The 23,868-nt window shown below is 41.2% G+C and overlaps 1 protein-coding gene across 1 annotated transcript in view; it reads left to right on the plus strand.

Annotated features, from left to right (window-relative positions):
- LOC120435193 (NACHT, LRR and PYD domains-containing protein 12-like) overlaps positions 1–23,868 on the plus strand; it is a gene marked incomplete at its 5' end in the record, with an annotated part of 247,265 nt that overhangs the window by 14,732 nt on the left and 208,665 nt on the right. The window contains 2 exons of the mRNA XM_039604263.1: positions 2,485–2,655; positions 3,184–3,357. Of these exons, the coding sequence (XP_039460197.1) occupies positions 2,485–2,655; positions 3,184–3,357 (345 nt within the window). The remainder of the gene's footprint in view (positions 1–2,484; positions 2,656–3,183; positions 3,358–23,868) is intronic.

A 23,868-nucleotide genomic window follows, 5' to 3' on the forward strand; every position in this document is an offset into this window, starting at 1 on the left:
CAGTTTTTGTCTGTGTTGCTGGGTCTGAAGTACACTGGGATGTCATGCTTGGAGAAGACTCTCCTGAGTTTTTCTGATAAACCAGCAACATAGGGCATGACAATGTTGTTGCATTTGTCTTTCCAATCCTCCCTAGTTTGTGTCTGATCTTCTTTTCCATGCATCTTTACTGACTTGATGAAGGCCAGTTAGGATAAACACATGTTTTAAGAGCTTTCTTTACATGGGTCTTGACCCTTCCTTTACATTCCTCTTTTTTCCCTTCTGGCTTTGAGGGAACATTTTATTCCCAGTGTTGTAGGGTCCTGATTACTCCAAGTTTGTGGAGTCAAAGAGGAGGTACTGGTCCGTGTCTATGTGTTTCCAGTAAACTTTAATGTTGAGGTTTCCATTCCCAAATTACAAAAAAGAAAATAAGAATTACCCACATGTACTGAATAAATCAATAGGCTAACACATAATACATTGTGCTTCTTTATACATAATCTCTATTAATATGCATGATGTTGTTAACAACAATGTTATTTAAAAATAAAAATAAAAAACATTATATTTATCAACCATATGACATCATATGAGATCCAAAAACATTACCCAGTCCAAAGTTTAAATGTTGAACGTCATATTGACATCCAAGTTGGGTTATGGTCCGCTGTCCAAATTGAGGAAGTAGTTTGTATAAATATAGTACATATATCTAGAATTGGTCATGGACTGAACAACCCAATATAGACATGATCTGCATGTCTATCTGATGCCCAATGTTTAGACCAGTCTGTCATGGTGTGCTGGTGTGGCAGTCAGGATGTAGGACCCAAATGCAGGACTCAGAGACTTCCCATAAAAAAATAACTTCACAAAAACAAACCAAAAACTTGAACATGAAAATTAGAAAATAAACTGGACACTTAAATTTGGAAACACAAACTAGGAAACAAACCAGAGAATGAGAACTTACCCAGGAACACACAGGTAGAAACACAGCAGAATAAGGGTACAAAACAACACTGACAGAGAGAAACACTGGTGTTAAATACATTGAGGGATAACGAGAGAATGAGACACAGGAGGAGAGCACTGATGGGAGTAATCAAACATTACAAAACAAGGGGAAGCAAAACTCGATACATCCAGCATATACAAATTTCAGGAGACAGAACAACACAGTCATAGATCAAGTATCATACTAGCAGAGAAATGGAACACCTTCTTTTCACACTTCATGCTTTGAGGCCCCTGTTCCCAGCTTCCAACTTCCAGTTTCTAGCTCCCGACAACTGATTGTAACGGGTCATGATGTAAAGCAGATTGTCAAGAGATTTATTCTAAAGACACTTCTTCAGCTAAGAGTCTAAGGGTAGAAACACACAGACGCTGCAGCATTTACTTGTATACAAGGGCGGTCACAGAACGCTCACACCAGAGTGGGGGCCCTGTGAATGCGTGCTCTGTTCTTGCACTTGTCTTTATTTATATGCAAAAATAATACAACAGTGAATACGTCTATTCATAGGCAGAGGAATGTTAGTGCGTAGGGAGTGAAGATAAGAGTGGTTCAGATGTATGTGTGTGTTGTGGGATACAGAAAGACGTGGCCTCTCTTCTTGTTAGGGAGCGTCAGATAAGAGTGTCCAGCTCTCCTCTTCCTGGCAGGAGTGAAATAATAACAGCTTGTTCAGCTGTGAGAAAGAATTTATAAAACAGTCTTGTAGTGGACAACAGTCTAAGTCATCAAAAGGTCAACATACAGTATTCTATCATATGCAAACTTATATCATTAAAAGCTTATACTGACCACTAGAGTACAACTTTCTATTGACACAGATGTTCAGAGTAATTAACTCGAGGAAAGGATCTGGACCTGACCTTGTTCTTGGGAAGATGCATAGGGCCTGTGCTCACCAGCTGTCTGGTGTCTGTCTCTCCATGACAACAGGCTTTTGTCCCAGCCTGCCTGACATCTACTTTAACTATTCCTATAACCACCTGGGGCACAAATGATGGACTCGACCACACTCCAGTGCTTTTTAACATTTACTTTTATTAACTCTCACATGTTTGCTGTTCACACCACAGCTGCAGCTCTCCACTCACAGCTCGACATTCACATCAACAACAATACAGGACCTAGTTCAGCTTTTAAGCTGGGGAGGCGTGATTGCAGATGCAGCGGCACTGCACCCATTTAAAAAAAATATATAAAATAAAAAACCACTTATAGCCTCAATGACTTCCACCCTATTGCACTCACACCTTTTGTCACTTAGTAGGTGAAACAGGTGATCCTAAACCACAGCAAGGCCAACTTTTCTCACTCTTTAGACGTCCAGCAGTTCTACTATATTGCTCAGAGATCAACCTAGGTTGTAATACCATCACATTTTCACGTTTACTAGTTAATCATAAAATTTATTGCACACTGTGTCTTTTGAATAGGTTAAACATATAGTGTTGTTTCATTTAATCAACCTCATTGTTTTTCAGACTGAGAGTCTGTGAACTCTCAGAGAGAAGCTGTGGAGCTCTGTCGTCTGTCATCTCCCAGTCCTGTAGTCTGAGAGAGCTGGACTTGAGTGTCAACAGTCTCAACGACTCCGGATTAAAGCTACTGTGTGATGGACTGCAGAGATCAGAGTGCACACTGGAAACTCTCAGGTCAGATCAAGAAGCGGTGTTGTGTGTGTGTGTGTGTGTGTGTGTGTGTGTGTGTGTGTGTGTGTGTTGGGGGGGGGGTCACGAAGAGACCAGAGTGGGAGTCATTAAATGTGATTTGATACATTACAATTATTTACATTTTTTTTCTTTTTTAGACTAAGTTTTTGTAACCTCTCAGAGAGAAGCTATGAATCTCTGTACTTAGTTCTGAAATTCCAGTCATCTAGACTGAAAGAAATGGACCTGAATGACAACAAACTGCAGGACTCAGCAATGACGCTTCTTTCTGATGGACTGCAGAGTCCCCATTGTGCACTGGAAACTCTGAGGTCAGATTAGGTCATATTTTGTTTTCCATCTATTGGGAGAATTAACCAGTTACATATTTTAACCAATCCATTTGATATCGTACCTTAGTGAATAATTAGGTATTCCTGAAAAAGTATAAAGCGTTATGAAATATTGCAGAATTGCATCCCCATTATACTTAAACAACAGTGTTTCTTTATTGTGTCTTTTATTTTTCAGACTGAGTCACTGTAACTTGTCAGAGAGAGGCTGTGAAACTCTGTCCTCAGGTCTCAGCTCCCAGTCCTCTAGTCTGAGAGAACTGAACCTGAGTAACAATGACCTGAAAGATTCAGGAGTGAAGCTTCTGTCTGTTGGAGTGAAGAACCAACACTGTACACTGGAAACTCTGAGGCGAGGTTTTAAACTTTTCCACTGATTATCACTTGGTGTTCGCTCGCTTTGTGGTAGAGTATCACTTCCTGTTCCTGCTCAAACACAGTGGTGTCTCTGAGTAGCTTCTCTGCTTAGCAATTTAATTTAAATCTTTTGATACATCCCTTTTTCATAGCATAATCTTAACGTGCTTCATCTGAATCACCCTTTCTGTGTATTCACTACCTAATTTATAGCCAAAGTATTCACTCACTGTCTCTTTACTGTTTCGCTAGCTTAGCTTAGCTCGTAGCCGACTCGTTAGCACCATGGCTACTTCACCTGTCCCTCCTGCACTTTCCTGCTCATTGTGTCAGATGTTTAGTTACTCCTCGGCCTCCTTTAGCAGTAATGATACCTGTAACAAATGTAGCATATTTGCAGCTCTGGAGGCCAGGATTACTGAATTGGAGACTCGGCCGCACCCTTCATTCACCCGTTGCTAGCCAGGCCCCTGTAGCTGGTGCAGCCGAAGATAGCGTAGGCCCGCTAGCTGTTCCCCGGCAGACCCCAAGCAGCTGGGGAAAGAGGCGGCTGGGTGACGGTGAGGAGGAAGCATAGTCTTAAACTGAAGCCCCAGGTACACCACCAACCTGTTCATGTGTCTAACCGTTTTTCCCCACTCGGCGACACACCCCGCCGGGGTCAAACTCTGGTAATTGGTGATTCTGTTCTCAGACATGTGAAGCTAGAGACACCGGCAACCATAGTCAATTGTCTTCCAGGGGCCAGAGCAGGCGACATTGAAGGAAATTTAAAACTGCTGGCTAAGGGTAAAGCGTAAATACAGTAAGATCATAATTCACGCCGGCAGTAATGACACCCGTTACGCCAATCGGAGGTCACTAAAATCAATATTGAATCGGTGTGTAACTTTGCCAAAACAATGTCGGACTCTGTAGTTTTCTCTGGTCCCTCCCCAATCAGACCAGGAGTGACATGTTTAGCCGCATGTTCTCCTTAAATTGCTGGCTGTCTGAGTGGTGTCCCAGAAACGATGTGGGCTTCATAGATAATTGGCAAACCTTCTGGAGGAAACCTGGTCTTGTTAGGAGAGCGGCATCCATCCCACTTTGGATGGAGCAGCTCTCATTTCTAGAAATATGGACCAATTTATTAAACCCCCAAAATATGACTATCCAGAGTTGGGACCAGGAAGCAGAGTTGCAGTCTTACACGCCTCTCTGCAGCTTCTCTCCTCCTGCTACCCCCCCAAAAACCCATCTCCATAGAGACTGTGTCAGCTCCCAAACAGACAAAAAACAAACCAAAACCCAGCAATAAACAACTTAAACATAAAAAATCACAAAGAAAGAACAATACAGTATCCACATCTGAACTGTTAAGGTTCAATGTTGAGAGAGGAATCCATAAATAACCACAGATCCGGTCCAGTGTGCAATTAGACGACATTTTAATGAACACATGTGTGAGTTCAACAACCCAATCAGTATTGAACTGTCTTTATCATATTCAGACAACTGTTTTATGGGGTTAAGAATTGTACAGCCCCCTTTTCTGTTACTAGGCAGATTTACGTCACACCAAAACCACAATGACTTTTAACATAGAACATCATCTTCGTGTCGACGGCTGATGCTTCCTGTCAGCCCGCCTTCGCTGTCGCTTATCTCCCTGGAACATCAGGTGCACTTCCTGTAGAAAATGTCACTCATACAGGCACAACTTTGCAGTCTAAAACTCATTTAGGTGAGAGTTTATATCTGTGTGTGTGTGCACGCGCGTGCGGGCGTGCATGCTGTGTACCGCGACGTGTCATGACCTCTCACTATTTGTCTGTCTGTACGTGCAGAGTTTGCATCTGCTTTCTGAACCTTAGTTGACCTCAACTTAAGCAACTTGAACTTTCCCCTATCAGTGATCCCTCTAACTAAGTGTGCGTGTGGTTACGTGTGTGTCGAACCAAGACTATATATGTGTACTCTACTGAATTAATGTTTTGATCAAAAGCCTCTACTAAAAGCTTAAATCAAAGATAAATGCGTAATAAACTCTTTGGCTCTTTGGCTTGCACTCGCTCTGCTTTCGGTTTCACTTCTGCAGAACCTGCAACTTCAAACACATGTAACTTCCTGTCCCTGCAGTCTACACAGAAACACTGAGATCATAGAAGCATTAAAAACATTTACAACTATAGATTCAACTCAACCGTTTAAAGTGGTTCTTTCTTGGACCTGTAATACAGGCTAATATAATACCAATATATTTGAACATCTGAATGCATCTGTGAAAGCAACATCACTATTAACATGAAATGGTAATGATGATTATAAAAATAGCAGCAAATAATAGCAGTAAAATATTTCTATTCCTCTCAATCCCACTCTCGACCTCTGGCACACCAGAGGTCGCCATACATTATGTTGGGTCACTCCTTGGCCCATTCAGCTGCTTCCCTGTCCACCCCTGACGTCATGGACATTAGGATCACTGTTCTTAGCTCTGACCCTCTCTTGGCATCCTGTGACTTAACAAATCAGACCACCTCATGTCATCTAGGTGGTCTTAGTTATAAAATGCCCGCTCCCACTTGAGAACACTTCATGCTTAAGTGGTCTCTGCTCCTCTTCTGGGTCCCACTCTAGTGGAAATCTGGCCACCTGCAAAGGAAACAAAACACTTTCTCCCTAGTACGGCTTCCCTGCCTTATGTCCCTCAGTTGTCTTCTTTATTCAAACCTAATGTTACTCAAAACATGAACCTAATTACGTATTTGGTTTTTCGACATTTATTTTTATATCTTATTCAACATTACTCAGCATTTGTGAACCTCTGAAAGCGTTGTCTTTAAGAGGATCAAAGGAAGCACGTCTCTGCATGTGCTTCCTGTTGCTCCTTATCTGATCATCAACATCCTGTGCACAAACTGTCGCTGCTGCTGCAAGTGCCTCTCATCTAAAGTCACCTATCACAAGCAAAATCATCATAAAATCATTATAACGGCTTATTCTACTAAAAGGATAATAAAAAACAACCACTTTAATCATTAAGTGTAAGCACATAGTTAATTGCTCCTAGATAAACTTCATCATAGCTAAAAGCTGAACTCTAACTGTATTTTGAACTCCCATTTCCTGGGTGATAACCTGTTTGAATATATCATTTTATTTCATTTTGCTGCTCTCCTTCTAACTTAAACTTTATCAGACTTAACCAACATATATAAGCTTTCTCCCTTTGGTTCTGTTTTAAACAACAACTTTTTTACTTCAACAAGCATTTGTTATTCTGTACCTGCATTTTATATAAAAGGACTAATTTAGAACTGCATGTGTTATCTCCATATTTTACATGTCACCCCATTTAGTTACAAACGAAACTCCTATTCAGTTCCTCTTTCTGTCATTTGTTATTGGGCCAACTCAAATTCAGTTAAAAGCTAAAGGAATTTCAGGCCCTAGGCCTCACCTATGTTTAAACCATATGTGTTTGTAAGCGTGAATGCTGTTTATCCTTCTGTTGCTCCAAGTCCCCTACAATATATCGACTGAGACATAACGCTCATCGAAGCTTATGACCTTTAAATGGACCGAACCTCAACTCTGTTAATGAGCACGATTGCAATGTGTAAGAAAAAATCATTTCTACATATATAATCTCCAATATTATTCATTTGAGTCCATAACACTTTTAACATCCTCATAAAAACTCTCCTCTACCCTAGAAATAAATCTATTTACTATCCGTTTCTAAAGCCTACATTATAACAACATTCTAGCATTATGTCACTGTTACAACTTATCCTAAAAATCAAAAAGAAATCCCACATTTTCTACTCATAAAATCGTCACTATCTTCCCCAAAGCATATCCTTTATTCCCACAATTTCCCCTTTAAGTTTTGTGTACAACTTCTTATTAACCCCAGCAATTTATCTTCTAAACAGGATTCAGTTCATTTTAATCCTCTCTTTAAAGAATTTAAAGAATTTTACCATCTCTAGATTATCAAAAAACCCAATCGTTATAAAATCATACTAAAACCCATTTCAAATTAAACAAATTAAATCTTAAATCCCTCTCTTTTTTGACACATCTCATGTGGCAAAAAACTCAACATGCTCCACCCAAGCTTAAAAAATTAAAAGGGAAAAAAGGTTAGTCATATCATTTCTCAGAACAGCTCAGCAATTCTCCTCTCCGTTTTGCTCCAGCCCTGAAAACCTGTGTTTAAGGAACAAAATCAATTTAATCATCATGTCAAATCTTCTCCAACTCGTTGCTCCATTGAACTCTGGATCCTGGGAATTTCCTGGAAACAAAACCTGTGTGTTAACCAGAACTTCACATTTCATACTCAATTTCCCCACTTATGATCCAACCTGTGTTATAACACAAAATAAACTTACACAGAACAGTTATTAATCATGTGTCACCTCAGTTCATGGTAACTTGAGTTACATCAATGTTTCCCTTTTAGAATTTAGCATTCTATAATGTAATAACATAATCCAACCCCAGTAAATAATTTTCTCAAAGCACACATCAATATCCCAAAATCAGCATCCCCAGATTTAAGTCTCCCACTCCTCCTGTTTGTCAACCTTTTATTTATTTCCCCTCTTGGTCCCATCACTCGCATTCACTCACATGCATTCACACATGATATTTTTGCTGATACTGCAGCCTTCTGCGCACGTCATCAGATGCTCCACATCAGCAAAATGAGCTCAATCATTTGTTTTATTTCGTTTTCCTTTTTAGGAAAATAGTTCGCTATACTTTTGACTGAATTGAATCGATACGATCCATTTTTAGACAGAGACTTGCCGCCAATCAGTCTCTGATTGTAATCAATTATAATTCTGTAAAGCCCACCTGATTTTTGTACTTGGTAATTTTGTCAACGCCGTCCGTTCACTCTCTTCCAGGCCTGCTTAAAACAAAAATGAAAAAAGAGCTGATTATTAGCTCATCAAAGTACCAAACAAAATCACCTGACAGGTTTTTTCCTGAGTGCACTTATTACTACAAAAAATTTTTTCTCTGGGCCCCTCTCAGACCTATCCAGGTCCAATCAAACTCCCTCTCTCGAAATAAAACAACAGCCTCAAAAATCTGAAACAATCTTAAATTTCACCCGTTCAACACACCGAAAACCTCGTCAAAAGATCAAAGACCGTTTGCACAATGTCTCCCTTCCTCACTTTAAGATCTAAACCAATTTCAACAACGTATCATCCTTAAATGATAAATTTCCTGTCCAAATCTGCCCCTCTGAACAGACCTGACCACCGTAATCAAATATCCTGATACTTTACCATTATATATTTCTCCCAATACTCTTCAACAGCCACTGCTCTCTCTTGAACTGAACTGAAAGCCTCCGACACACACGCACACACACAGGAAGTGTCTCTGCTCCAGCTAATTTGCATAAACCCACAGCTCAACAGCCAACTTGACAAGAGAAATACATGTTTTTAAACCTTATCACATTATTGAATTATTCTCATTTTCTTTCTATACTAATCACTTACTTTGATCAATCAGTGCAAGAGCACTCCTAAGTAATCACTTCTCTTTTGTTTTTGTTTTTCCATAACTCACTCCCTTGTCATACAGCTACGTTTGAGTTATTCCACAACAACTCTATTTTATCCAAGTGTGTTTTAAGTGTATTTTCTTCAACATTCACACCATTTTAACCCTTATGAACTTAACAGGCTGATTTAATTACATATGTTTGTGTTCTTAGCCAAGTTTTAATCACTATCTATGCATTACTCTTCATGAGCTTATCTCTGTAAGGTTAGTGCATTTTCTGTTTGTATGTGTGATTTTTATAAATGTTTCTTTATGATCTTTGTGATCTTGTAAATGTGTTTTTTGCAGTGTTTCAAACTCCTTTTGACAGGGTGTATTTTCTCTCTCTGGTTCATCACTGGTCATCGTTAATGACATTTCCCCTCGCCTGTGCCCAGTGGCCTTACCTGTTAAATCCCGTCTCCTCCAGTGACTCCAAGGTCACTCCGGGACTTAGGTTCAAGCAATCGTGACTGCGCCTTGCCTTAGGTTGTCCCAGGGTTTCGAGGTGGGATCTTACCCGTCATGGGCTGTCCAGCCTTCCATGCCCGCCTACTACAGGGGCCAACTGGGCAAGGGTGTTATCAGGTCTAGGGACACACTGGTTCTGGAAATTAAAGGAGTGTAAACTGCTTTCTTTATTAAACTTTCAACCATAATTTCACATGTAACAGTTTGTGTACGTGCGTTTTCAATTCATTAATGTAATTGTTAGTTCATGTATTTATTTCTCTCGGTCTGTCTCTTTTCTAAACCCTGTAATTAATATAATTTTATTACTTTATTACTTTTTCTTAAAACATGCATTCGCTTCAGCTTCTTAGAATTTAACTCTGTCTATTTCTCTGGGTGCTCCCCTGACATCATCAGTCACACACACACCTTCCTCTCACACACACTTTTAAAGGTTCTAACCTCTTTCAGACGCCATGAGTCGTCTCACACACCCTGCCTTTTTCTCTCACTCCGAGAACTCACGCAGAGTCACTCCAACCAAATACTGACAGCATTCACACAGTTAAAATCACTTGAAATACGCTTTCATACGAGTATTTTGGACATGCCTTCCATGATCAGAAAGAGCAAGTCAAAAGAAAAAAAAAAGAAAACTGAAACCTCATCGTCTCACACCCCGCTTCTCCCCACACACACATAACTGAAAAATAAAACACACCAACATTTATGGCTCACGAAATATACATCTATCAAAATTCAGTCATTTACTATACATCCACACTAATATATTCAAACTGTATTTACACTCTCGTGATAAGCAAAACCAACCTCTTATATACAGGCATTTAGCAAAATGCTCAATACTGTCGAAACTGAAACCACCTCTCTCTGGCGTCCCGCTGCTCATTTGCATTTACACACACCATCAGTGCACATCCGGCTGTGCATTACTGACACAGAGACTGATCTTACTCATGGATCTCATATTTTATATTACAGACGTCTTTATAATTACAACTGCACAGATTTTTAGGCCTTGTAGCTCCTATGTAATTTCGATAATATAACATAACGGCTCCAACCGATCAGTCCCAGACTTTTTGTGCTCAATTCACCAGGGCGGTCCCAGACTGTCCTGTCCAGATTTCTAAACCTAACTTAATTTGCCAGCATACCCAATAAGCGCAAAAATAGGAGACTCTAACTCCTAGCAATTTTGGAGGTTCCCAGTTCTCCCGGTTTGTCGTACCGTACTATCCCATTAGTCGCCGCTAGGTCAAGGATAAACGTCTTTATCCAGGAGGGCGTTACCTCCGAGAAAATGCGCTTCTTAACAGGCGCCGCTGTCGTCCTAGAAAAATTTAGAATAATTTGAAACAACAATCTACACCCAACACAGGATCAAGATTGAGGCAGATCTCCGTTGTGGACATAAGGGACTTGAACCCACGAACTGACCATCACACGTAGATCAAATGACCAACGGGCTTCACCCCACACAATGACCAAATTCCCTATCATTCTAAGAGTTCACTTAGCAGTCCAACTGCTTTCTCTTTTCATTCCTTTATTCTCATTACTCAGTACTGTCACTTATACTTCATTATCATTACTTCAACCGGTAAACTTCATGAAAACTTCACCAAAATTAAAAAACAGACATTCACCAGTAATTATCAGTGAGTAGACTTTAATTTGACATGTCCAATCTAGCACATTTTGGAAAATTCAACAGGTATGTGCCTTACCTTTGTTTAAGCCGGCTTGTCTCTCACTTCAGACCACTGACTCCTATCTGCCCATCCAATCACCACAGACCCCGGATCTCTCCGTCTACACCATTCCCCTCTCTCACCGGAACGAGCCCCCAAATGTTAGGGTTCAATGTTGAGAGAGGAATCCATAAATAACCACAGATCCGGTCCAGTGTGCAATTAGACGACATTTTAATGAACACATGTGTGAGTTCAACAACCCAATCAGTATTGAACTGTCTTTATCATATTCAGACAACTGTTTTATGGGGTTAAGAATTGTACAGCCCCCTTTTCTGTTACTAGGCAGATTTACGTCACACCAAAACCACAATGACTTTTAACATAGAACATCATCTTCGTGTCGACGGCTGATGCTTCCTGTCAGCCCGCCTTCGCTGTCGCTTATCTCCCTGGAACATCAGGTGCACTTCCTGTAGAAAATGTCACTCATACAGGCACAACTTTGCAGTCTAAAACTCATTTAGGTGAGAGTTTATATCTGTGTGTGTGTGCACGTGCGAGGGCGCGTGCATGCTGTGTACTGCGTACGTGTCATGACCTCTCACTATTTGTCTGTCTGTACGTGCAGAGTTTGCATCTGCTTTCTGAACCTTAGTTGACCTCAACTTAAGCAACTTGAACTTTCCCCTATCAGTGATCCCTCTAACTAAGTGTGCGTGTGGTTACGTGTATGTCCGAACCAAGACTATATATGTGTACTCTACTGAATTAATGTTTTGATCAAAAGCCTCTACTAAAAGCTTAAATCAAAGATAAATGCGTAATAAACTCTTTGGCTCTTTGGCTTGCACTCGCTCTGCTTTCGGTTTCACTTCTGCAGAACCTGCAACTTCAAACACATGTAACTTCCTGTCCCTGCAGTCTACACAGAAACACTGAGATCATAGAAGCATTAAAAACATTTACAACTATAGATTCAACTCAACCGTTTAAAGTGGTTCTTTCTTGGACCTGTAATACAGGCTAATATAATACCAATATATTTGAACATCTGAATGCATCTGTGAAAGCAACATCACTATTAACATGAAATGGTAATGATGATTATAAAAATAGCAGCAAATAATAGCAGTAAAATATTTCTATTCCTCTCAGAACCAAAGAGTAAAACAGTGAAATGTGGATTATTAAATATTAGGTCTCTCTCCTCCAAGTCTCTGTTAGTACATGACTTAATAATTGATCAACAAATCGATTTACTCTGCCTTACAGAAACATGGTTGCAGCAGGATGAGTATGTTAGTTTAAATGAATCAACACCCCCGAGTCATTCTAACTACCAGAAATCCCGAAGCACAGGCCGAGGGGGCGGTGTGGCAGCAATTTTTCACACCAGTCTATTAATTAACGAAAGACCAAGACAGACTTTTAATTCATTTGAAAGCCTGATGCTTAGCCTTGTCCACCCCAGCTGTAAAACTCAGAAACCAGTCTTACTTGTTATCATCTATCGTCCACCTGGGCCTTACACAGAGTTTCTCTCTGATTTCTCAGACTTTTATCTGATTTAGTGCTCAGCTCAGATAAAATAATTATTGTGGGTGATTTTAACATCCATGTAGATGCTAAAAATGACAGCCTCAACATGGCATTTAATCTGTTATTAGACTCAATTGGCTTCTCTCAAAATGTAAAAGAACCCACCCACCACTTTAATCACACTCTAGATCTTGTTTTAACATATGGCATAGAAACTGAACATTTAACAGTGTTTCCTGAAAACCCTCTGCTGTCTGATCATTTCCTGATAACATTTACAATAATTGATTACACAGCAGTGGAGAGTAGACTTTATCACAGTAGATGTCTTTCTGAAAGTGCTATAACTAAGTTTAAGAATATAATCCACCCACTGTTATCATCTTCAATGCCCTGTACCAACATAGAGCAGAGCAGCTATCTGAACACTACTCCACCAGAGGTCGATTATCTTGTTAATAATTTTACCTCCTCACTACGTACGACTCTGGATACTGTAGCTCCTGTGAAAACTAAGGCCTCAAATAGGAAGTACCTGACTCCATGGTATAATTCTCAAACACGTAGCCTAAAGCAGATAACTCGTAAGCTGGAGAGGAAATGGCGTGTCACAAATTTAGAGGATCATCATTTAGCCTGGAGAAATAGTTTGCTGCTTTATAAGAAAGCCCTCCAAAAGCCAGAACATCTTACTATTCGTCACTGATTGAAGAAAATAAGAACAACCCCAGGTTTCTCTTCAGCACTGTAGCCAGGCTGACAAAAGTCAGAGCTCTACTGAGCCAACAATCCCTTTAACGTTAACTAGTAATGACTTCATGAACTTCTTCACAAATAAAATTTTTATCATTAGAGAAAAATTACCAATAATCATCCCACAGATGTAATATTATCTACAGCTACTTTTAGTACCATCGATGTTAAGTTAAACTCTTTTCTCCAATTGATCTTTCTGAGTTAACTTCAATAATTAATTCCTCCAAACCATCAACGTGTCTTTTAGACCCCATTCCTACTAAACTGCTCAAAGAAGTCCTGCCATTAATTAATTCTTGATCTTAAATATGATCAACCTATCTCTAATAATCGGCTATGTACCACAGGCCTTCAAGCTGGCTGTAGTTAAACCTTTACTTAAAAAGCCATCTCTAGACCCAGCTGTCTTAGCTAATTATAGGCCAATCTCCAACCTTCCTTTCATATCAAAAATCCTTGAAAGAGTAGTTGTCAAACAGCTAACAGATCATCTGCAGAGGAATGGCTTATTTGAAGAGTTTCAGTCAGGTTTCAGAGCTCATCACAGCACAGAAACAGCTTTAGTGAAGGTTACAAATGATCTTCTTATGGCCTCTGACAGTGGACTCATCTCTGTGCTTGTCCTGCTAGACCTCAGTGCAGCGTTCGATACTGTTGACCATAATATCCTATTAGAGCGATTAGAACATGCTGTAGGTATTACAGGTACTGCACTGCAGTGGTTTGTATCATATCTATCTAATAGACTCCAATTTGTTCAAGTAAATGGAGAGTCCTCTTCACACACTAATGTCAATTATGGTGTTCCACAGGGTTCAGTGCTAGGACCAATTCTATTTACATTATACATGCTTCCCCTAGGCAGCATCATTAGAAGACATAGCATAAATTTTCACTGCTATGCAGATGACACGCAGCTCTATCTATCCATGAAGCCAGGTAACACACACCAATTAGTTAAACTGCAGGAATGTCTTAAAGACATAAAGACCTGGATGGCCGCTAACTTTCTGCTTCTTAATTCAGATAAAACTGAGGTTATTGTACTCGGCCCTGAAAATCTTAGAAATATGGTATCTAAGCAGATTCTTACTCTGGATGGCATTACCTTGGCCTCCAGTAATGCTGTGAGGAACCTTGGAGTCATTTTTGACCAGGACATGTCCTTCAATGCACATATTAAACAAATATGTAAGACTGCTTTCTTCCATTTGCGCAACATCTCTAAAGTTAGAAATATCCTGTCTCAGAGTGACGCTGAAAAACTAGTTCATGCATTTATTACTTCCAGGCTGGACTACTGTAATTCACTATTATCAGGATGTCCTAAAACTCGCTGAAAAGCCTTCAGCTGATCCAAAATGCTGCAGCAAGGGTACTGACAGGGACTAGAAAAGAGAGCATATTTCTCCTGTTTTGGCTTCCTTCATTGGCTTCCTGTTAAATCCAGAATTGAATTCAAAATCCTGCTCCTCACATACAAGGTCTTAAATAATCAGGCCCCATCTTATCTTAATGACCTTGTAGTACCATATCACCCCATTAGAGCACTTCGCTCTCGCTCTGCAGGCTTACTTGTTGTTCCTAGAGTATTTAAAAGTAGAATGGGAGGCAGAGCCTTCAGTTTTCAGGCCCCTCTTCTGTGGAACCAGCTTCCAGTTTGGATTCGGGAGACAGACACTATCTCTACTTTCAAGATTAGGCTTAAAACTTTCCTTTTGCTAAAGCATATAGTTAGGGCTGGACCAGGTGACCCTGAATCCTCCCTTAGTTATGCTGCAATAGACGTGAGGCTGCGGGGATTCCCATGATGCATTGAGTTTTTCCTTCCAGTCACCTTTCTCACTCACTATGTGTTAACAGACCTCTCTGCATCGAATCATATCTGTTATTAATCTCTGTCTCTCTTCCACAGCATGTCTTTATCCTGTCTTCCTTCTTTCACCCCAACCAATCACAGCAGATGGCCCCGCCCTCCCTGAGCCTGGTTCTGCGGAGGTTTCTTCCTGTTAAAGGGAGTTTTTCCTTCCCACTGTTGCCAAAGTGCTTGCTCATAGGGGTCATATGATTGTTGGGTTTTCTCTGTATTTATTATTGTGCTATCTACTGTACAATATAAAGCGCCTTGAGGCGACTTTGTTGTGATTTGGCGCTATATAAATAAAATTGAATTGAATTGAATTGAATTCAATTCTGTTTTATATAATTGCAAAAGCAGTTAACCTTTATAGACTTGTCAGGTGACCTTTTATTTACCTCTGGTGGATTATTAGAATTTTATTTACTGTTTAAACATCGTTCACATTTTTGTTGATTTGTTAACACAAATTATTTCAACCACTAGTCATTTTAGAGATTTGCGGCTAATTAACATCCATATTGTATGTTTATAAAGAATATGTCCAAATTAAATGCTTAGATATCTATTGTGAAAAATGTTATGTGTTTAATAATACCAGTTTTCACATTTAGACATGGAATTCCAGGAAACCAGAAATGTTTTAACCTTTATAGAATTCTGTTAGAATGTTCCAGGTTTGTAAGAATTTTTGAAAGAAAGGTGTAATCTGATATTGCCATATGACTTCAATAGAGCATTTCATTCTCAGACTGCTGGCTTACTTGTGGTTCATAAGGTATTTAAAAAGAGAATAGAAGGCTCCTGGAACCAGCCTCCTCGAGAGGGGCGATTCTATCTGGGTCTGGATATTGGTCCAATTTGTCGTGAAGACATTTTTATTAGTGACCATAAATATGTTTTATTTGATTTCTCCTTTACTTGCGAGACCCTGCCCTGTGAAGCATTTATGATTAATTACTGACTCTGTGATGGAAGAAATTGTGAAATTGTTTGATAATAGTCTACCTGAAACTCATGATATAAAACGGCACGTAGCCTCCTTCAACTCACACTGTCTAAAAATTGTAGATAAAGAGGCTTCTCTTAAAATAAGGTAAGGCAGCACTGTTAAATCCCTGCCTTGGTTCACAGAAGCTATCCGCAGCTTTAGGCAAATTTGCCATGAAACTGAGCACCTGTGGAAAGCTACAAAACTTGACGTTCATAAGCTCCACTTAGAAGAACTATTATCTACCTTCAACAACATGGTGAGACACAAGAGTCACTTATTTCTCTAAACTACTTGCAGCAGGAAAAAGGAATGCTAAGGTTATATTCGATACTGTCACAGGCTGCGACGGCAGACCGTGGAGTAGCAGTGAAAGTAAGACCCAAAATGCAGGACTCTTTATAATGGACAGTGGATTTATTGACAGAAGGTGGAAAAACACAACTACATACAAATCCAAGCACTGTTGCCCCGTGCCGATTCTCCCTGAATCACACACAGTGCAGATGTCCGTGAAAGGTGAAAAAGGTAGCGACTCCAAAAACTCCTGTTCCCACATTGTGACTTCAAAAACACACTCCCCTCCCTAATTCCTGGTAACACATAAACACACTCAGGTTAGCAGAAAATCTTAATTCACGAGGGTTTACACAAAAGTCCAGGGCTGTACTGACGAGTTTTGACTCAAGGATCCAGCGTCGGCCTAAGCTCAGCCACAGTCTTCAATACAGCTCCCTTGACGAGCATAATCTGCTGCAGCTGGCTGTGGATGAAGACCCGCAGGTGTGGCTGCCTCTAGCGCAGAAACACTTCCGGGGTCGCTATCCTTCAGGTGACCTGAAACATCCGGAAGCACACACGGAGAGACGAGGAGAAAAAGGAGAGAAAACAAAACACCACACACGGAAAAATAAACATATATACAAAGATACATGAGCCCTGGGTCCCTAGAACGAGGCCCTGACAGACACCCCACTCTAAGGGCTGGCTCCTGACAGCTCAAAAAACCCAAAAAACAAAACCAGAAGCAAGGCCAACTAACCCCGGGTGGATGGTGGGAGATACAGGATGGAGGGCCAGAAACACTCCAGCCAAACAACAAAAAAGTCTCAGTCTAATAGTTCAAATACCTGTCCCCGCTCCCAGCGGCGGTGTAAAACAGTTCAGTTGGCCGACCCGGCAGGTGGCGACGTTGGTGAGATCCTTTAGGTGGCGTGCCACAAGTCCGGCAGCAACAGCGAGACAGTTCTGGTGACCTGTCCCGGGTCCAGTGGCGGCAAAACAATTCAGGCTGGTAGCGCCATAGCAGCTCCGGGGGGCAACGGTATAGCACAGCAAACAATTCATGAAGTGCAGGCTACACTGGATGTGGGCATGCGGGGCGTGCTGGACGTGGACGTGAAGAGCGTGCTGGACGTGGACTGGATGTGCAGTGTGCTGGACGTGGACGTGGGCGTGCAGAGCGCGCTGGACGTGCAGAGCGCACTGGACGTGGACGTACAGAGTGTGCTGGACATGGACCCTCCTTCGTGCTGACCTTCAGCTCAGACTGAACGGGTCCCTCTGTCACGCTGACCTCCACCCCGGACTAAGCAGGTCCCTCCAGTGCGCTGACCTCTGGCTCACTGACCTCCTGCTCGGGCTGAGCGGGCCCCTCAGACTGCATGTCGGCAGGTCCAGGTGGTGCCGTAACTGCAGGTGGTGGAGAAGATAGCGGTGTATAAGCTGCTGGCAGGCGAGACAATGGTGGTACAGCAGCTGTAGATCTCGAAGGAGATGACGACTGAAGCGGTTCCTGGGACACTCCATCAGCGACTGATGTGGGACCAGGCGTAGAGACCTCTGGCCGACGTAATGTTGGCTGCGACTGCACAGAGCACACAGCCGGCTCGTGATGCTGCAGCTGGGGCTGTGCAGGGCAGACAGTCTGTTCCAGCCAAGGTAAACAGACCTCTGTTGGCCGACTGAGCTCCTCTGAGCATCCAGCAGAGGATAAATGCGGCTGGGCTACAGGCTGGGCAGCTAACTGAGATACAACCAGACGTTACTCAGCAGACGTTGAAGGAGTGAGAGGAGATGGGGTAGGGTGCTGATGGCGAGGGAGTCATCTTCCCTGCAGTGGAGGGTCCAACAAGCAAGCAGCAAGTGACAGTGGGGAAACTGTCTGCTGTTGAAGAAAAAACCAGGCAGCAAGGGCTCCAAGGGAGGCAGCCGCATCCTCTTTGCCTGGACTGCTGTTAAGGTTCAAAAATTAGAGAAAGGAGTACGAAGGGCTCACAGGCAAATAACAACTCTGGTCCAGAGGATGTGATCAAAGCGAAGATTTATTGATTACACGCGTGGAGTTCAAGCTGGGCAAAGTCAGCAATTGAACTGAACTTACAACAATTAGACAAGGTTTTATATGGGGACAACAACAAAGCCCCCCTCTTTTGCAAAACAGACAATAGTACAGCTTACGTCAATTCAAACCACAAAATGTTCCGTTACCTTTTACCATAATTTTAAGAACATTACGTCTCATCTCCATCCCGGTATTGCCCCAGGTACGCATCCTTATCTCTTAAACATCAGGCGCACTTCCTGTAAGCATCTGACAATATGCCGGCAGAACTTGCACTTGCAGCCAAAAATACATCTTGACTTTTTACCTACTCAAGTCAATCTACTATGGTGTGTACGTGTGTGCGTGAGTGTGTGTGTGCCTGGTGTGCAGGCTATGTCTGTGTCATGACCTCTCCTGCACCCCAGCTTCACCTCACACCTCTGTCATAGCCAGACATAAGGCCCTGAGCTCATACAGCTAAACCATGACTAACTTTTGACCTAAATGTCACACTCGAATGATACTCAAACCATGAAGGAAACTTACTTAAACTGAAGATAAATGAACCTTAAAACTTACTTAAAAGATATACGTGATAAATGATACAAACTTAACTCTTAGCTCTAAAGGATATAAGTAATAACTAAGCAGGTGTGTTGCAATTCCTTTCAGAGCTCCTGTTCTTCTCACCTTGTATTGGCTGATCATAGCGCCTGCCAAGAGTTTCTGACCTTCACTTGACCAGGAGCCACAGCTCTTTAATAAGCTCAAATGCAATCATGTATAAAAGATTAAAATCATTTTCATAACACAGGTTTTTTTCCTTCTCAGATCTGCTAATATGTTTGCTCGTCTCTATTACAATTTTATCATTGAAAATTACACTGATCAGCATACTATATGGAAATTACAGATTACATAATGGCAAAAGCATTTTATCTGACCCCTCACTGCCCAAACCAAACAGCTCAAAGCTAGAGCTTGCCCTGAGAATGGTTACAATTTGAAGTAGTTTTTTAGTGTCCAAAAAATTTTACAGAAAAGGTAGTTGATGACAGGAAAGTATCAAAAAACACTACCTGTATGTGTCTCTGATGTTGATTTGCAGCCTGGATTATGGTCCGGCAGTAACTCCAGAGCTGGGCGAGCAACTCCTCCTCTGAGGCGACATTTGAGTCCGCTGGGCCCATTATGGCTGGATCCTTCTGTCACGGGCTGCGATGGCAGACCGTGGAGTAGCAGTGAAAATAGGACCCAAAATGCAGGACTCTTTATAATGGACAGTGGATTTACTGACAGAAGGTGGAAAAACAACTATATACAAATCCCATTACTGTGGCCCAGTGGCAATTCTTCCTAAATCCCACACAGTGCAGATGTCCGTGAAAGGTGAAAAAGGTAGCGACTCCAAAAACTCCTGTTCCCACACCATGACTTTGCTAGACCCAGGCCCTGACAGATACAGTGAATAGCATCATTTCCCCCCAACTTCGTGTACACCTGTTTTTTCAGATAAGGATTGCAATGTCTTTTTAAGACTTTCCAAGATGAGATTGGTGGCCTAACAGGAAAGAAAACTCCCTTAGCCTCTTAAACCGAGTTCTCCCACACCTTGACATCTTGTAATTATGGAATCATTTCACCCAGTTTCTTTAAAAGATCTATCAGAAACATTAACCCAAATGAAACCCTCAATGAGTCCAGCTAATATTCTACATACATCTCTAGTTTTTGACGCCATTGGGCCCTCTGTGGTCACGTTGATAAACTGTCCCCTGCTATATGGCTCTGTCATCAGGTGCTTTAAACAGGGGTTATTCAACCTCTGCTGAAAAAGCCTAACTTGGATCTGGCACTTCAGACAAGCTACAGACCCATCTCAAAACTTCCTTTCATTACTAAAATGTTATAAAAAGTCATTTGGTCGCAAGTAAAGAAGGCACTGGAGACACATAATATTCTTGATAACTTTCATTCGGGTGTTAGAAAGTTACACTCCACAGAAACAGCTCTCCTCAAAGTCACAAATGACCTTTTGATAGCCGCAGACAGAGGTGATTGCTCAGTCCTTGTTCTATTGGACCTTAGTTCAACCTTTGATACCGTTGATCATCTTAATCCACCACTTAAATCACATGGTAGAGATATCTGGATCTGTCCTAAGATGGTTCACCGCATTTGCAATGGATAGAACACTATTACTTTGTAGTTTGCAGCTAAATTTTCATGTGGTGTTCCAAAAGGATCAGTTTTAAGCCCCTTGTTATTTTCATTATATGTTCTTCCTTTAGGCCAAGCCTATTCAAATAGGCTGCATGTGGCCCAAAAACAACCACCGAAGGGCCCTGCCTGTGGTCCTGGCAGAAACGTATTCATTTTACCCCCAAATCCAATCTTAGAAATACGGTATCTAACCAGATTCTTACTCTGGATGTTACTCTAGATGGCATTACCTTGGCCTCCAGTAACACTGTGAGGAACCTTGGAGTCATTTTTGACCAAGACATGTCCTTCAATGCACATATTAAAAAAATATGTAAGACTGCTTTCTTCGATTTGCACAACATCTCTAAAATTAGAAATATCCTGTCTCAGAGTGATGCTGAAAAATTAGTTCATGCATTTATTACTTCCAGGCTGGACTACTGTAATTCATTAATTCAATTCAATTCAATTTTATTTATATAGCGCCAAATCACAACAAAAGTCGCCTCAAGGCGCTTTATATTGTACAGTAGATAGCACAATAATAAATACAGAGAAAAACCCAACAATCATATGACCCCCTATGAGCAAGCACTTTGGCGACAGTGGGAAGGAAAAACTCCCTTTTAACAGGAAGAAACCTCCGGCAGAACCAGGCTCAGGGAGGGGCGGCCATCTGCTGAGACCGGTTGGGGTGTGTTAAGGTTCAAAAATATTGAGAGAGGGATCTAAAAATAACCACAGATCCAGCCGGGTGAAATTAGACGGCATTTTAATGACACATGTGTGAGCCCGACCGCTGTGCAGATTTCAGCGTCGACCTGCACTTACAATCATTAGACAAGGTTTTATAGGAGTAGGACAACAAAGCATACGTCACTCCAAAACCACAATGACTTTTAACATAGTTTTAAAAGGAACATTGTCTTCGGGTCGGTGCTTCCCCTCAGCTCGTCTTCGCTGTCGCTCGCTCCCTTATCTTCCCTCATCAGGTGCACTTCCTGTAACAGACTACCACGTACGCCTCGACTTTGCAGTTATAAACTCTTACCTAAATGAGTCTACCTGTGTGTGTGTGTGCACGTGCGGGGGCGCGTGCGTGCTGTGTACTGTGTACGTGTCATGACCTCTCCTGCACCCCAGCTTCACCTCACACCTCTGTCATAGCCAGACAAAAAGGCCTGAGCTCATACAGCTAAACTATGAGTAACTTTTGACCTAAATATCACACTCAAATGATAATACTCCAACCATAACTTAAACTAAACATAAATGAACCTTAAAACTTACTTAAAAGGATATAAGTGATAAATCACACAAACTTAACTCTTATAAGGATATAAGGATATAACTCCAGGCATATGTCATGTAAGCAGGTGTGTGGCAATTCCTTTCAGAGCTCCTGTTCTTCCCACCTTGTATTGGCTGATCATAGTGTCTGCCAAGAGTTTCTGACCTTCACTTAACCAGGAGCCACAGCTCTTTAATATGCTCAAATGCAATCATGTATAAAAGATTAAAATCATTTTCATAACACAGGTTTTTCCTTCTCAGATCTGCTAATATGTTTGCTCATCTCTAATATAGTCTAAAAGCAACCCCAAGCAAAACAATTTGAACTTTCCCCTATCAGTGATCCCTCTAACTAAGTGTGTGTGTTAATCAACGATACATGCATAATAACACCCTGCTCTTAACTTGCAGTTAAACTCTGGTTTCAGTTTCACTTCTGCAGAAGCCTGCAACTTCAAACACATGTAACTTCCTGTCCCTGCAGTCTACACAGACACATTTAAGATTATCGAAGCATTAGAAAAGCATTTAAAATTATAGATTCAACTCAACAATTTAAAATGGTTCTTCTTGGACTTGTAATAAAGACTAATATAATACCAATATATTTGAACATCTGAATGCATCTGGGCAAGCAACATCACTATTAATACTGAAATGATAATGATGATTATAAAAATAGCAGCAAATAATAGCAGGAAAATATTTCTCCTCTCAATAGGTGAAAGAAGAAAAACAGGATGAAAGACATGCTGTGGAAGAGAGACAGAGATTAATAACAGATATGATTCGATGCAGAGAGGTCTATTAACACATAGTGAGTGAGAAAGGTGACTGGAAGGAAAAACTCAATGCATCATGGGAATCCCGGCAGCCTCACGTCTATTGCAGCATAACTAAGGGAGGATTCAGGGTCACCTGGTCCAGCCCTAACTATATGCTTTAGCAAAAGGAAAGTTTTAAGCCTAATCTTGAAAGTAGAGATAGTGTCTGTCTCCCGAATCCAAACTGGAAGCTGGTTCCACAGAAGAGGGGCCTGAAAACTGAAGGCTCTGCCTCCCATTCTACTTTTAAATACTCTAGGAACAACAAGTAAGCCTGCAGAGCGAGAGCGAAGTGCTCTAATGGGGTGATATGGTACTACAAGGTCATTAAGCTAAGATGGGGCCTGATTATTTAAGACCTTGTATGTGAGGAGCAGGACTTTGAATTCAATTCTGGATTTAACAGGAAGCCAATGAAGGAAGCCAAAACAGGAGAAATATGCTCTCTCTTTCTAGTCCCTGTCAGTACCCTTGCTGCAGCATTTTGGATCAGCTGAAGGCTTTTCAGTGAGTTTTAGGACATCCTGATAATAAAGAATTACAGTAGTCCAGCCTGGAAGTAATAAATGCATGAACTAGTTTTTCAGCATCACTCTGAGACAGGATATTTCTAATTTTAGAGATGTTGCGCAAATGGAAGAAAGCAGTCTTACATATTTGTTTAATATGTGCATTGAAGGACATGTCCTGGTCAAAAATGACTCCAAGGTTCCTCGCAGCATTACTGGAGGCCAAGGTAATGCCATCCAGAGTAAGAATCTGCTTAGATACCATATTTCTAAGATTTTCAGGGCCGAGTACAATAACCTCAGTTTTATCTGAATTAAGAAGCAGAAAGTTAGCGGCCATCCAGGTCTTTATGTCTTTAAGACATTCCTGCAGTTTAACTAATTGGTGTGTGTTACCTGGCTTCATGGATAGATAGAGCTGCGTGTCATCTGCATAGCAGTGAAAATTTATGCTTTGTCTTCTAATGAT

This window comes from Oreochromis aureus, linkage group 3, assembly GCF_013358895.1.
Source record: "Oreochromis aureus strain Israel breed Guangdong linkage group 3, ZZ_aureus, whole genome shotgun sequence".
NCBI lineage: Eukaryota > Metazoa > Chordata > Actinopteri > Cichliformes > Cichlidae > Oreochromis > Oreochromis aureus.